Source organism: Enhydra lutris, unplaced genomic scaffold, assembly GCF_002288905.1.
Source record: "Enhydra lutris kenyoni isolate GAN:26980312 unplaced genomic scaffold, ASM228890v2 scaffoldscaffold43, whole genome shotgun sequence".
Classification (NCBI taxonomy): domain Eukaryota; kingdom Metazoa; phylum Chordata; class Mammalia; order Carnivora; family Mustelidae; genus Enhydra; species Enhydra lutris.
Window position 1 is genome coordinate 15,575,944 of NW_019154127.1, and position 15,757 is coordinate 15,591,700.

At 46.6% G+C, this 15,757-nt stretch overlaps 1 protein-coding gene across 2 annotated transcripts in view; it reads right to left on the reverse strand.

Annotated features, from left to right (window-relative positions):
- LOC111155625 (minichromosome maintenance complex component 3 associated protein) overlaps positions 1-15,757 on the reverse strand; it is a 47,283-nt gene that overhangs the window by 22,220 nt on the left and 9,306 nt on the right. For both annotated transcript variants that reach the window (XM_022515893.1, XM_022515894.1), the window contains exons 7-16: positions 15,005-15,144; positions 13,132-13,329; positions 12,544-12,812; positions 11,131-11,293; positions 8,922-9,082; positions 7,814-8,055; positions 7,282-7,511; positions 6,050-6,150; positions 2,691-2,822; positions 2,185-2,298 (exon numbers count right to left, since the gene is read on the reverse strand). In XM_022515893.1, the coding sequence (XP_022371601.1) occupies positions 2,185-2,298; positions 2,691-2,822; positions 6,050-6,150; positions 7,282-7,511; positions 7,814-8,055; positions 8,922-9,082; positions 11,131-11,293; positions 12,544-12,812; positions 13,132-13,329; positions 15,005-15,144 (1,750 nt within the window). The remainder of the gene's footprint in view (positions 1-2,184; positions 2,299-2,690; positions 2,823-6,049; positions 6,151-7,281; positions 7,512-7,813; positions 8,056-8,921; positions 9,083-11,130; positions 11,294-12,543; positions 12,813-13,131; positions 13,330-15,004; positions 15,145-15,757) is intronic.

A 15,757-nucleotide genomic window follows, 5' to 3' on the forward strand; every position in this document is an offset into this window, starting at 1 on the left:
AGCTCCATGGGGAGTCTGCTTCTCCCTTTGGCCTTCTCCCCTCTCATGTTCTCTCTCACTCACTCTCTCTCTCTCAAATAAATAAATTAAAAAAAAAAAAAAAAGACTCGGGACACCTGGGTGGCTCAGTTGGTTAAGCCGCTACCTTCGGCTCAGGTCAGGATCCCAGGATCCTGGGATCGAGTCCCACATCAGACTCCTCGCTCAGCGGGGAGCCTGCTTTTCTCTATGCCTCTGCCTGCCACTCTGCCTGCTTGTGCTCTCTCCTTCTCTCTGACAAATAAATAAATAAATAAAAAGAGAGAGAGACTCAAAATAGATTAAAGTTCTCAGTGTAAGAGCTGAAACCTTAACACTCCTAAAAGAAAACACAGGCAGTAACTCTCCTTCATCAGCCTTAGCAACATATTTATGGATGTGTCTCCTAAGACAAAGGAAACAAAAGCAAAAATAAACTACTAAAATTATACCAAAATAAAAAGCTTATGCACAGTGAAGGAAACTATCCCCAAAACAATAAGGCAACCCAGTGAGCAGGAGAAGGTACCTGTAAATGATATATCCAATATGGGGTTAATATCCAAAATATATAAAGAACTTGCAGAACTCAACACCAAAAAACAAAACAAACAAAAAAACCCACAAAAAAACCTGATTAAAAACAGGCAGAGGACCTAACAGACATTTTTCCAAAGACATATATATGGCCAAAAAACACATGAAAAGATGCTCAACATCACTAATCATCAAGGAAATGTGAATTAAAACCATAAAGAGATATAACCTCAGTCAGAACGGCTGGAATCAAATAGACAAGAAATAATAATGTTGTCCAGGATGTGGAGAAAAGGGAACCCTTGTCTACTATTGGTGGGAATGTAAATTAGTACAACCATTGTGGAAAACAGTATGAAGTCTCCTTAAAAAAATTAAAACTTAAAGCGGCATATGATCCAGTAATTCTACTACTGGGTATTTGCCTAAAGAAACTAAGAACTAATTTGAAAAGTTATATGCACCCTATGTTTATAACAGCATTACGTACAGTAGCCAAGATACAGAAGAAACTTAAGTGTCCACAGATACATAAATAAATAAAAATATGTGGGTGCCTGGGTGGCTCAGTGGGTTAAGCCTCTGCCTTCGGCTCAGGCCATGGTCTCAGGCTCCTGAGATCGAGTCCCGCATCGGGCTCTCTGCTCAGCGGGGAGCCTGCTTCCTCCTCTCTCTCTGCCTGCCTCTCTGCCTACTTGTGATCTCTGTCTGTCAAATAAATAAATAAATAATCTTTGAAAATGAGTAAATAAATAAAAATATGGGGTGTGCGTGGTGTGTGTAATGGACTACTACTCAGCCATCAAACAAGAATGAGATCTTGCCATTTGCAACAACATGGATGGACACAGAATAATGTGCTAAGGGAAATAAGACAGAAAAAGACAAATACCACTTACACGTGGAATCTAAAAAACAGAACAAAAGAATAAAGAAGAACAGATTTTAAATCTAGAGAGTTGGTGGTTGCCAGAGCGGAGGTAGGTAGGGGGGTAATGAGTGAAATAGATGAAGAGGGTTAAGACACACAAACTTCCAGTCAAACACCAGATAAGTCCCAGAGATGAAAAGTACAGCACAGGGAAGAGTGACTAATAAATACTATAACAACGCCATATGGTGACAGGTGGTGACTACACTTACCGTGGTGAGCACTGAATAATTTATAGAACTTTCAAATAAATATGCTGTATACAGGAAACTAATACGATACTGCATGTTAATTACACTTCAATTTAAAAAAAAGAAGTTACTAAAATTCTTAAATGAGATACCTCAGAGAAATCTTTTAACATATGAAACAACAGAAGAATCTTCTACTTGAGAAAAACTAGCAGTAAATACCTCGGAGCGTAGAAGATACCAGTGGATTATTTTGCTAATGGCCACTTGCCCACAACCAGTGCAGGAACCACACGAGGTCCGGAGTGGAAGGGAGGCCCTCTCCGGAGGCGGCACACACCCAAGAACAGGGATGGCGTCTTACCGTGTGGCCATTCGACAGGCAAGTTCCTTGTCAAAGTGAAACACAGCCAGCCCGAACTGCGCGAGGCTGGCCGCGGTGCCTCAGTAACCCGCTTCTCTCCCACCCCACACCCCTGAACCGCAAGATACCAGCCCTCCATTTACTTCAGCTCCTGGGAGCAGGTTTCCCTCACGCATTCTGTCACGACAAGTTCTATTAGCTCTGTTGCCAGGCCCTGGCTCAGCCGAGTTAACACCAGTTCTCTCTCTTGTTTCAACCTGACGGTAAAAGAAAAAAAAAAGCACAAGGGTAATGTTTAAGACTAAAAAAAAGTGTCAACACTCTCTCTGACCTCAAAAGTTGGGATCTGAATTGTGCTGCCTCAGCCGGCAAGCCCATTCCTCATATCCCAACAGACAAACCGCACAGCCACGCACACTCCAGCTCCCCCGACTGCCACCCTTGCCCCCAACTCCAGCTGCGGGAGAAGGCTGCTGCTCCCAAGGCGGGTGTGGCCCCGGACCCCCACCCATGACCTGGGCTGCAGTGTAGGAGGGCACTGGGTGAACCGGGGGTCTGACGCCAGTGCAGTGGACACCAGTAAGAGCATCCCAGGCCAGGGTGGGTTCTGTCCTGTGTCCACGCACTCTGACGTCACGCGCACGCTCACCTCTCCTCTTCCGCCTGCCGCCTCTCCTCCTCCTTTCGCTCCCTCTCCTTAGTCACTTCTTCCACTGCTATGTGCCTCAAAATGCCTGCAGTTGCAGCTGTTAATAGCTCCTCCATAGCAGCATTGGAAACGCTAGGCAGAGAAAAGGGGGTATCATTCCAAATAAATAAATAAAAGGCAAGCAAGCCACATAACTAAACGTAACATTGGCAAGAAAAAAACTGTATTTGTCTTTAACATAAAAATTAAGCTCATGTCTAAAACACACAATCTATCAAAACTGACTCATGTAGAAACAGAAAATCTGAATAGACCTATAACTTAAAAGATTGACTCAGTATTCAAAAACCCCTCCCAACAAAGAAAAGTCAAAAACCAGATGGCTTCACTGACAAATTGTATCAAACACTTAAGGAAGACCTAACACCAACCTTTGTGAAATGGTTCTAAAAATCTGAAGAGGAAAAGAGAAAGAAACACTTACAAACACTTCTGTGAAGCCAGCATTGCCCTGAACTGATACCAAAACTAGACAAAGACACTGTAAGAAAACCACAGACCAATATCCCTAAAGGATACTAATGTGGAAATCCTCAACAAAATACCAATAAACAAAAATTCAACAATATATTTAAAGGGTTATAGAAAATTACCAAGTGAGATTTACTGCTAGAATGCAAGGATAGTTCAACAAATGAAAAACAACGTAAGACAAACATACAAATAAACTAAAGGGAAAAAACTCATATGATCGTCCCAACTGATGCAGAAAGAGCATCTGACAAAATTCAGCCCCATTTCATGATAAAAGCACTAAAAAAACTAGAAATAGAAAGGAATTATCTAAACATGATATAGCCTATATATGAAAAAACCACAGCTAACATCATACTCAGATGTGAAAGACTGAGAGCTTATCCTCTAAAGCCAGCAAAAAGACATGGATGACCCATTTGCTGCTTCTATTCAATACTACATTGGAAGTTAGAAAAATAAAAAACATCCAAACTATAAGGGAAGAAAAAAATTATTATCTATTCATTGAGGACATGATCTGGTATATAGAAAATCCTAAGAATTCTGCTCAAAACCTATTGGAACAAGTTTAACAAGATTGAAATGTAAGGATCAAAAAAAAATCAGGGGTTCCTAGGTAGCTCAGTTGGTTGTGGACACCTGCCTTTGGCTCAGACCATCATCTCGGGGTCCTGGGATGGAGCCCCATTTCAGGTTACCTGCTCAGTGGGGAGTCTGTTTCTCCCTCTGCCCCTCCCCACCACTGTCTCTCTCTCTCTCGAATCAATAAATAAAAATCTTTGAAAAAAATTAATATTTCTATATGCTAGCAATGAACATTCTAAAAATGAAATTAAGCAAACAACTGGATTTAAAATAGCACTGAAAAGAATAAAGCAATTAGTAATAAACTTAACCAAGGAGATGAAAGACCTATACAGTGAAAAGCAGAAAACATTGCTGAGAGAAGTTAAGGATGACCTAAACAAACAGAAAGACAACCCATGCGGATAGACTAGAAGACTTTTTATTTTAAGTAACATGGGGCTCAAATTCACAACCCCAAGATCAAGAGTCACATGCTCTACCAACTGAGCCAGCCAGGCACCCCTAGTCGGGAAGACTTAATGTTAAGATGTCAGTACTATCCAAAGCAATCTACAGATTCAATGCAATCACTATCAAAATCCCAGAAGCATTTTGCAGAAATAGAAAAATTCATCCCAGGGGCATCTGGCTGGCTTAGTCAGTTAAGCGTCCAAGTCTTGACTCCAGCTCAGGTAACATCATGATCTCATGGTCATGAGATCCAGCTCCAGGTCAGTCTGCGCTGGACATGAAGCCTGCTTAAGATTCTCTCCCTCCCTCCCTCTACACCCCCCACCCCAGCTCGCTCACTCTCAGGAAAAAAAAAGAAAAAGAAAAACTCATCATAAAATTCATATGGAATTTTAAGGGACATCAAATAGTAGAACGATCTTGAAAAGGAGAAACAAAGTTGAAGGACTCGTGCCTTGTGACGTCAACACTTACTAAACTATGGCAATCAAAATGATGTGGTACTGGCATTAAAACAGACATATGGACCAACAGAGTAGAACAGAGAGAATCCAGAAGGAAACCCTCATGTATATGACCAGTTGATTTCCAACAAGGGTGCCAAGACCATTCAAAGAGGAAAAGATGGTAATTTCAAAGCACAAAGAATATATAAAAAGAATGGTGTTAAATCTTTATTGTACACATGAAAACGAAACAAACATGGATCAAAGACCTAAACTTAGGAGTTAAAACTATCATTTTCTTAGAAGAAAACACAGGAAAATATTCATAACTTTGGACTTGGCAGTTTCTTAAATATAAAGCCAGAAGTACAGGCAACAAAAGAACAGTTAGATAAAACGGACTACATAAGATTTAAGACTTCTGTGCATCTAAGGACACTATCAAGAGAGTGAAAAGACAAACCAAACCAAAAAGACATTCCCAAACAGAATAGGATTAATACCCAGAAATAGACAAACTCCTAAAAACTCAACAACAAAAACCAATTCAAAGATGGGCAAAGGACTTGAATATAGATTTCTCCAAAGAAGATACACAAAAGGCAAATAAGCACAAGAAAAAAGGCTTAACATCATTAGTCATTAGGGAAATGCAAACCAAAACTACCAGATAGCACTCGGCACTCATTCTGATGACTACTATAAAAAAACTTAAGGGCGCCTGGTGGCTGAGTGGGTTAAGCGTCTGCCTTGGGCTCAGGTCATGATCCCAGGGTCCTAGGATCAAGCCTCACATCGGGTTCCCTGCTGACTCCAGTATAAGAAAATCCATCAGACCTATCAATAACAGTAACCCTTTTGAGTCACCTACATTTCTACAAATGCAATTATATTCTTAATCACTGTGTGATTTCATGTGTAATACGGTTTTTAAAGCATGTTTGAAATCCTTAAAACACTCTGATTTACTAGATCAATTAGTAAGTTGTTTAAGTCTTAGAAAAATTCTGATTATTAAATTTATTAAGATTACATCTTTACAATATTAGATAGAATCAGATATACAAAATTTATAACTGTAGTTTGAAATCTCCAAAGAAATTTCATTATACCATAAAATGCATAACTTAACAACTTTAATAACCCTAACATTGCTCAAAAAGCACACACACACAATCATACCTGCCTAGAGGACAGGACCAAGAGTTGAGCCTGTACAAATGAGCAGCTGTGACCTCCTGTCCAAGGCTGACAGCAGCTCTCTAAGGAGAAATACAGGGGACAGGGAATGCCCCCAGCAGGCCGCCAGCTTCGGAGCTGGTGGGGCCCCGCACTCACCCCAGAGCTGTGGTCGCGAAGGCCGCCCCAGCGGCACCAACCTCCTCACAGTCCCTCTGAAGAACCTCCTGGATGAGCTCATCCACCACTTGAGCCAGGTCCTAAGGAGAAGACAGACGAATCAGCGCGCTGCCAGCGAGAAACACTGCCTCGATCCGGACTGAGCTTAAAACCGAACAATCTAGCCCTACAGTCTAACGGTACTGGAAACCTTCGCAGAACCCAAGATGGTCTCAGGGAGCATCCCCCCATCCCAGGACAAAAACATCCCTTCACAACCGCATCAGTGGACACTGAGGGCAGCTGACAGTTCTCATGTGGGAATCGGCCACGCTGCGTCCGGAAAGGTTTACCGCTACTGAACAGAGAGAAACCTTCTGGAAGAGGACAGCGCAAGCCTGCTGCCTGCTCGACGCCGCCCCACGCTGCCCCCCACACCACATCAAACACGGTTGGCTTCTCTAGCCGTTCTTCACAATCGCCTCAGGCTTCCTTCACGCCCCAACCCCCGCCCAAGCAGCAGGGTGGCAAGCCCGATCCCACAACCTATGTGTAGACAGGCCCTGGTCAACCCCATCAGTGGGCACACAGTGCCGCCTGGGGCCTCCCATGTCCCCTGTCACAGGTCCACTGGCTCTCCCAATGAGCAGTGCAGAACATCACCCAGAGCAGACACGTCAGCGGTGCCAGATGGCACTGGGACAGGAAGCGACAGAGTGCTGCTCTGATGACAGCAACACAGACGGGGGCTCTGCACTGGCCTGGGGGCTCCGCCCCAGCCCTGCCACCTGCAGCTAAGGGACCGCAGCCAGGGCCTCTCCCTAGACCCTTCGTGGGAGACCACACAACACAGCCCACTCCACAGGGCTGAGGGTGCCCACAGAGACCCACGTGTCTGCAGAGCCATCAGTGCAAGGCAGGACTTCCTTCAGCCCTCATGTTATGTCCATAAGAACCCTCCACCTCCTCCAGAGTCTGAGCTACAGCCCTTTCAAGCAGACACGGGCAACAAGCTAGGGGGCCTGGTGCAGGGCCTCCCAAAGCTTGGGGCCCCAGGCACCCTGTCAGAAGGACGAAGGCTCAAGCGACCCCGGCTGGCACTCAGAACACTTGAGAGCCACAGCGCAAGCACCTCTGTGGGTTCGATCTACAGACAACGGTCAGACTGGACATCAGACACTACTGGGGACACCTGCACAACCCTCAGAGCCCTACTCTGGAAGATTCCTTACCGCATCAGAGTACGAAGGTGCAGGCCTCGGAGGAAGCAACTCGGGCTGTGCAGGGGGCTGCATGGGGGGCTGCCCAGGGGGCTGGAAGAGGCCAGGCGCTATGCTCGGGGTCGGTGCCGGGACGTGAGGCAGAGAAGCTGGTGTGGGCATGGCACTGGGAAGGGGCTGCTGGAGGAGAGTGGCTGGCAGTACCTCTGCCTCCGCCCCACATACCTCTCCTTTCGCCACACCTGGAAGGGAACAGGCAAGTGAGGACACTTAAGACAACCCCTAGGCACCCACAGTGACCCTCAGGGCTAGCCACCCTCCCAAGCGACGTCAGAGGGGACAAAGCGTGCTTCACCTGCGGGAAGCAAGCACCGCGCCATCAGGGAGCCATTCAGGCCCCTCTTGAGGGGGGAGGAATATCTGAGCCCAAATCAAATACCCAGCAACCCCGCCCCAACCCACAACATCAGCCAGACGCTCCTACCCCCAGAGAGGCTTCCTGGAGGGGCGAGGCTAGTTCCCGCACGCGACTGCAGCTTCTCACCTACTGTGTCCAAGCTGGGTCTCTGGGTGCCCACAGGCAGCTCTGCAGCCAGGCTCTCCCCAATGTACTTGTTCTGGGAGTTGAAGCTGCACACGGGGCTATGACGAGGGACAGGGGGCAGCGGCCCTCCATTCACGATCTCCCCGACCGACACAGTCAGCTTCCTGGTAATAAACACCGACTTCCTGGCCTTGGACAACCCCTCTGGTTCCAGGAACGAGGACCGGTTCAGCTCGACACAGCTACCCAGACCACAGAGAACCCAGAGAAGCGTTACACAGGTGAGAAGCCTGCCTTCACCTTCTCAGCTCCCAGCAGCAATGCTGGGAGCCCCGTCCCCAGCACTGGGTCACCCCACTACCATGTGTAAATGAAGAGGGAGGCAATAAAGGCCGATCTGGTGTCCCAGCCCATAGTACCCACAGCTGCCAGCCCGGACATTTCCTTGTGACATGGGAGCCTCCTGGCCTACGTGCACACAGCCATACGTGCAACAACACACACCTGCATGCTCCTGTCTTATTCCAAAGCCACATGTGTCTGTGAGGCCTGGCCTCCAGGAAGCAGACAGGAAGGGGCTGGCAATGAGTTAAGAGGAGGGAAGAGTCAGAGAAACAGCAATTTGGAACAAGCCATGGTGCACGTTATGGTTCCGTTTACTGGGAGAGGGTCCCGGAGTTTCATCAGATTCTCAAAACACTGACTCGAAGCAGCAGAGAAGCTCCTGGCCTGACCCACCAGTGCCTGTCTGGGCCACCACAGCTGGGCAGTGGTAGTCCCTGGCCTGCAGAAGCCATGTTCGAAAGAAAGAATAAGGAAGACCCGAACCTTTACCTTTAGTTTCTTCAGTAACTAGTGAAAAGCACTGATTTTGGAATTGCAAAGAAACGGTCTGAATGCAATCCACTAACGAGCAGTGTCTGATCTGGGGTTGCTCCCCAACCATTCTGAGCCTCGCTGTGTTCACCTGCACCCCAGGGAGGCAGCATGGGGAACAGGCCCTCTCTGGGGCCTGGCATGCAGATGGCACTTCCCAGCCCTTTATCAGAATTAAAAGAGAAAAAAGAGAGACAGAGAGAGAGGTTCCGCAGCCACCCTCTGCTCTTACCCATCAGAGACAGTGAGACCATAGAAGTTCAGGAAGTCTGTGGCCTCTTCACAGTCTCTGAACAGCAGCATGCGCACCACGCCGTCCAGGGGAAAGACAGTGGAGCGCTGCGTGCTCACGGTGTACGCGATGTTGAGCGCTCGGAGAGCATCTTTTCGGATCTGAAGAGAGAAGCCGTCACTGCAGCGTTAAGGAGCCAGTCTCCATGACCACGAAATGCCACCATGGGGGACAGGGTCCTGCTGCGGCTCAGTCCCACTGGAAAGCAATCCAGTACTAAGAGGCCCGCGCTCAGCAATCATCAGGGCATTTGCTCAGCAGAAGATGCTCCAGAAATGCCAGTGAAACAGTGAAACAGTCAGTCTCACACTCAGGACCGGTTAGGCCATGAAGGAAATCCTGGGCGCTGGGGGCCTCAGTCGATTAAGTGTCTGCCTTCGGCTCAGGACACGATCCCAGGGTCCTGGGACTGAGGCCTGCATCAGGCTCCCTGCTCAGTGGGACGTCTGCTTCTCCCTCTGCCTGCCCCTCCACTACTTGTGCGGCACATGCATGCTCTCTCTCTGACAAGTAAGCAAAATCTTCAAAAACAAGCAAAACAAAGAAAGAAACCCTAGAAGACAAATCATCCATCAGCAGGACATGTGGGAGGCCTACTGTATACCATCCATTCAACACAAAGCTCTATGATATTAAACATCATCAGAGATGAAAGAGAGCCACGGAAAAATGCAGAAACAGCATGAAATTCCTAACAAGTGCTTTAAAAAAAGAAGACAGGAAAATGTTAACAAAAACTGCATGTGGGTGCCAGGACTCCGGGTGACCCTTGCATCCTCCTGCAGTGTTAATTCTAACAGGATTTATCGAGTATTTACTTCTCACCCAGCATTGTTAACGTGGAGCACACAACAATGAACAAAGCAAAATCTCTGCCCCCAAACCTGATGTGTTAGGGAGAGACCAACAATGAACAAACACCTGTGAAATACACAGTACATTTAACGGTGACAGTGCAAGAGGGGAAGGCAGAGGAGGGCAGGCAGGCAGGGGTGGGGGGCTCTGCCGAGGTGGCAGGGAAGCCAAGGCCTGAAGAAGGTGAGCACCATATGGCTCTGTGAGGATAAAGAACAGCAGCGACAACAGCACATGCAAAGGCCCTGAGGCAGGACTGTGCTGGGGTTGGAGGGACAGGAAGCATCACAGCAGGTGGAGCTGAGCAAGGGAGCCTTTGGGCCCATGTCAAACACTTCGTTTCTCTAAAGCATTTAGGTGTCCTTTTTGTTTCAAATTATTAAAACGGGCACAAATGGCTAACATTCTAAGAATATTACATAATCATTCTGAAAATATTAACTATCAGTTTTATTTACTGAATGTACAGAGTTCCCCAAATGGCACATTGTTAAAAATCTTTCCATTTGTTCCACAATGTCATTGCTGTTGGCAATTCTTAGGACAATGAACCAACTTGAAGACCCTCTGCCTGGGCTATGACCATGAGCTCAGTCACTGTTTACCAAAGGATCTCATGTGTGACCAAAGAAGAAAAACAACCCGAAGTCACTGAACCAGCTGGCCAGGTCCTAAGACTCACCTCCCCCTCCACCCCGGCTGCCGCCTCCCCACCCAGCGGACCCCTTGCAGCTGGGGGCAGCACCGTGCATGCGCTGTCAGGGGGCTAGGGCTGAAGACCTGACTGGGGGGATTCTGAGACCAGGCATTCAGACTCTATGCAAAGCACCAGGTTCGACCTGGTTTGCATGGTACTGAGGTTTGCAACCCAGGGCACAGCACAGCACTCAACAAGGAGCAGGCCCTTCAGGTATTTATTGAAATGGATTCAGCACCATCAGGTTCACTCCCAAAATTTAGATTAATAACACTGAAGAATTTTTAAATCAGGGACCTTATATGTGCAAAATTTTATTTTTGGTTTGTTTCCAAGAAAATGATAGCGTTGAAACTCAAGTCCTATCATTCTAAAGATATTTCTCCGATCTGAACCTAGAAACAGTATTTTCCATCACACGGCCTCTTCCATCAGTGGTCCATGGTGCCAGCCCGTGACACAAGGTAATGCGGGCAGCCCCCTCGGGGAGCTGCTGCAGTGCTTACACGAGAGCGAACTTGGGACTGCGAAAATAGCAAATACCAAAAGTAACAATCTGATTTCTTCCAATTCTTCAAGTATAGCTACATTACTCACCTGATTAAAGTAACAGTGTAAAAGACAAGCATTCAGATAAGAAGCCGACCGGACCAGTTTGAAAAATCTCACAAAATTATTACTGTTCAATGCAGCAAAGGCCTGAACAGCAAATTTCACTTCGGAGGAATTTCTAACAGCAGGATGGAACTGTTGTACTTCTCTGTTAATTAAAGGAGACAAGGAGATTAGAATTTTATTTTTTTTCCTTTTCCATCTTTTTTAAGTAGGCTCCAGGCCCAGCATGGAGCCCAACAGGGGCCTTGAACTCATGACCCTGAGATCAAGACCTAAGCTGAGATCAAGAGTTGGATGCTTAACTGACTGAGCCAGCCAGGCACCCTCAATTTTATTTTTAATTAGACAAAATGTCCATGAAAATAGATGTGATTTTAAAAAAACCTAAAGTTTGGGGCGCCTGGGTGGCTCAGTGGGTTAAGCCGCTGCCTTTGGCTCAGGTCATGATCTCAGGGTCCTGGGATCGAGCCCCGCATCGGGCTCTCTGCTCAGCAGGGAGCCTGCTTCCTCCTCTCTCTCTGCCTGCCTGTCTGCTTATGATCTCTCTGTCAAATAAATAAATAAAATCTTAAAAAAAAAAAATAAATAAATAAAGCTTTGCTTGACCTTTGCTTTAAAAAAAAAAAAAAAAAAAACCTAAAGTTTAACCACACTGAGAAAGAGGGACTCAGGATGACGTATGCCATTCGACTCAGCTCGCTGACTTCGAGGCTGCCACACTCGAGCTGGACTGGGAACAGCAGTGCTCTCTAAAAAGACGGTAAATAAACAAATGCAAGCAATAATCAATTTAAGAACTGATTATCAAAGAATTACTTTAATGCCAAATGACTGCCAGCTGTTTCTGATGGGGATGACATCTAAAAAACAAAATTTAACTTTCTTTTGCTTTGTAAATGAGCAGGGCTGACTGAATCACCAAGAGGGATGCCTGTTGGGGCGCCTGGGTGGCTCCGTTGACTCTGCACCTGACTTGGTTTCAGCTCTGGTCATGATCGCAGGGCCATGAGACTGAACCACGCGTGGGCTCCCCACTCAGTGGGGAGTCTGCTGGAGATTCTTTCTCCCCTCTGCCCCTCCCCCTGCTTGCATGCTTTCTCTAAAGAAAAAAATCTTTTTAAAAAATGGAGGAGCACCTGAGTGGCTCAGTAGGTTAAGCAATTGCCTTTGGCTCAGGTTGTGATCGCCGGGTCCTGGGAGAGAGCCCCACATCTGGCCCCCCGCTCAGCAGGGAGTCTGCTTCTCACTCTCCCCTGCCCTCCCCCCTGCTCATGTACACACTCTCTCTCATATAAATGAATTAAATCTTAAATAAATAAATAAAGTCTTTAAAAAAAACAAACAAACCCTGCCTTTTCGCACAGCTTAGACGAGCTTCTAAATTTGAAAATTTACCTTAGGATGTCCCCCTTGTTGAGATTGAGCAGAACATTGTACCCCTGGAACTCAGCTTCGCTGGCACAGAACACGCCCTTGTTTCTCAGGTCCTGGTACATCTCCTTCAGACTCTGAAGGCACTTGGTCATGTTCTCATTGTTGATCTTGGCATCAAAGGAGGACATGGGCTCCTCACACATGAAGTGAGCACAGTGGATATGGAACCGGGTGCACTTCTCAATCAGAGACACCGTCACAGGGTCACACAAGTGCTGCTGTGTGATGTCCTGGCCACAAGCAAGAGGGAGTATTACACACACACACCTTACATACATGCATCTCATATACACGGATTTCACGCATGTTATTTCCATGCACTGGGAACAAACTATTAGAAGAAGCACGATTACCTGAATTTCTCACGTCAATTTCAAACGAAGCCCATGAGTCACATTTTAACAGGACTTTGTAAGGATTTTAAATAACAGCATTTTTTTTTACACAGATGAAATATAACTGAGTAAATGAGTAAAATGGAAAGAAATCTTGCTTCAACTTTGGAATTCACATGCATTTTCTAATTTTCTGATCAGAAGTGGCTGATACCTTCCGTATGCCCCGGGTGCGGTTCCACACGAAGTCATACCAGTCCCGCAGGCTGCCCTCCTTCTGGTCCATGATCTGAGTCACCAAGTAGTCCATGGTCCTGCTGAGCACTGCTGAGGGCCGCAGCTCATGCGGAAGCGGTTCTTCCTGATCAGCGGAGGAGCGGCTGTACTCCTTCACAGCTGCCGCGTGGTCCACCTGGGGACACACAGTTGGGGCAAACAGCACGGTGTCAGGTGCTGGGCCGGCCTCCCCACAGCTGTGCCTTAAAATGAGGAGGAAAATCCCCCACGTACTCATATAACATCAATAACACAGAATATAATTTTAAAATGTAAAATTTCTGTTTGAAACTAATGATCAAAATTCAAAAACAAACGAGGACTGGTTTCTGGCGAATACAACATGGAGCACAGAAGAAGAAGTCATGTCAGTGGGGGTGCCTGGCGGGCTCAGTCAGTGGAGTGTGAAACTCTTGATCTCGGGACTGTGAGTTCAAGCCCCACACTGGATGCAGAGATGACTTAAACATTTTAAAAAGAAACAAGGAATGTAAGTAGAGATACACCTGCACGGCTCCAAGGGCAGAGAGCTGTGCGCACAGGCCTGGAGCTGTCCCACCTGAAAAGGAGACTGAAGACATGTAGCCAAGGACAGACATCTACAGGACTGAGCCCTGGGCATCCACTGCAAGCCAGCATCACCGTCTCCTAGGGCAGAGCCTCTGATGGGATATCCTGCCCAGCTGGGGTCCCCACATTGGGCAGCTTAAAACCACCAGTCATGGGGCGCCCAGCTGGCTCAGTCCACGGAGCATGTGACGCTCGATGTCAGGGTTGTAAATTCAAGCCACATGCTGGGTACACGTAGACATTAGTTAAAAATAAGATCTTTAAAAAAAAAAAAAAAAAAACCCACCAACCAAGAGAGAAGGCCACAAGCAAAATTAACAAAGAGAAAAAAGGATCTAAAATGATGCAGAGGGGCGCCTGGGTGGCTCAGTGGTTAAATCCTCTGCCTTCGGTTCAGGTCATGATCTCAGGGTCCTGGGATCAAGTCCCGCATCAGGCTCTCTGCTCAGGGGGGAGCCTGCCTCCTCCTCCTCTCTCTCTCTGCCTGCCTCTCTGCCTACTTGTGATCTGTCAAATAAAAAAAATAAAATAAAATAAAATGATGCAGATTTCCTGGGGAACAATTTGGGAACATGCATTGGCACACACGTGTTCAGGAACCTGAAGAAAGGTCACACCCTCTAACGTAGTAACTTAATTCTTAGGACCTATCAGAAGAAAATAATCTACATACCTTAGACTCATTACATACAATATGCCCAACAGAATTATTAATAAAATTTAAATATCTAGTGATTACAAAATGGGAAGTTTTGACAGAGCTACATAATCAATAATATGCTGTCATTTTAAAGGTGCTAATAGAGTTTTTCAGAAAAGAAAAGGTAATAAAACTTATGTGAAAAGGATTCATACAGAATTGCATCTAGACCATAATCTCAACTATGCAAAACACAAATAGGAAGAAAACTGTGAAAAGGAAAAAGAAATGAAAAGAAACTTTTAATCTGTGACACAAATCTATATGTACAGCTAAGCCTTGAATACCCGGGGGTCCAGTCAGTCTCTGTAAGTGCTCCGCGCACGCCTCACAGTACCAGCCCTTTAATGTGAAAGTCCGTAGCAGCCACTCTCTAAATCCCTGCCACCCTCTAAAAAGGTAAATGCCCAAATCAAGTACCAATGTGTACCGGAATTATAAAAGAATAAGTCCCCCCCCTCCGATATATCCCACCTCCACCCTGAAGATTAAATACGGACAGGGGCCTAGAGAGGAACCCCAGGGGGACACAGGGCTCCACCTGGTCAGTCCCTGGGACCACTTCAAACACGCTCAGCTGGCTCCGGGTCTCCCGCATGTACCGCTCCTTTTCAGGACACATGTCTGGGCACGTGCCAACGAAAGTCCTCGCTTTATCCAGGTCCGTTCTTTTCACCCGCGCTAAAGGACAAGTAAAAAGGAAGAACGAACCACACAGTTACTATGATGATAAAAGGAAAAACAGAACGAAAGGCAAACGCCACATGCAAATGACAAAGAAAAGCACTAGGCCTAGAGAGAGGGAAGCATGGCCTATCACGTCAGGCACCAGGGCACCCGGAGGCCTCGTCGCCTCGCCACAGCCATAGGCCTGCACTACATGACACGGGCGGGGCCGGGGGGCAGCAGCCATCACTGTCCCTGGCTCCGCAGCGGCCTGAACAATCAACAGTCGTGCTGCGTATGTTTGTTAAAAAGATCAGTTTGCCGACTGTAAACATCCCAAACACACTGGCTCTCTCACTCGGTACCTCGTCGCTTCCACTCCAGCCTGCTGGTGCTGTGGAGGGAATCACCTACGAGAACACCTACAAGAGCCTGGGTTCTGAGTAAACTAGTCTCACTGCCTACAGGGTTAAACAGTTCCAAAAGTATCTTTTAAGTGAGATGAACTATAACAACGGCAAGCTTAAAATACACACATTTTTATCTTGAAAAATTTCAATACGCACTAATTTTATCTGGAATATAAAAATCACCAGGTCAGTGACACGACGAACAGCTTTCACTACCA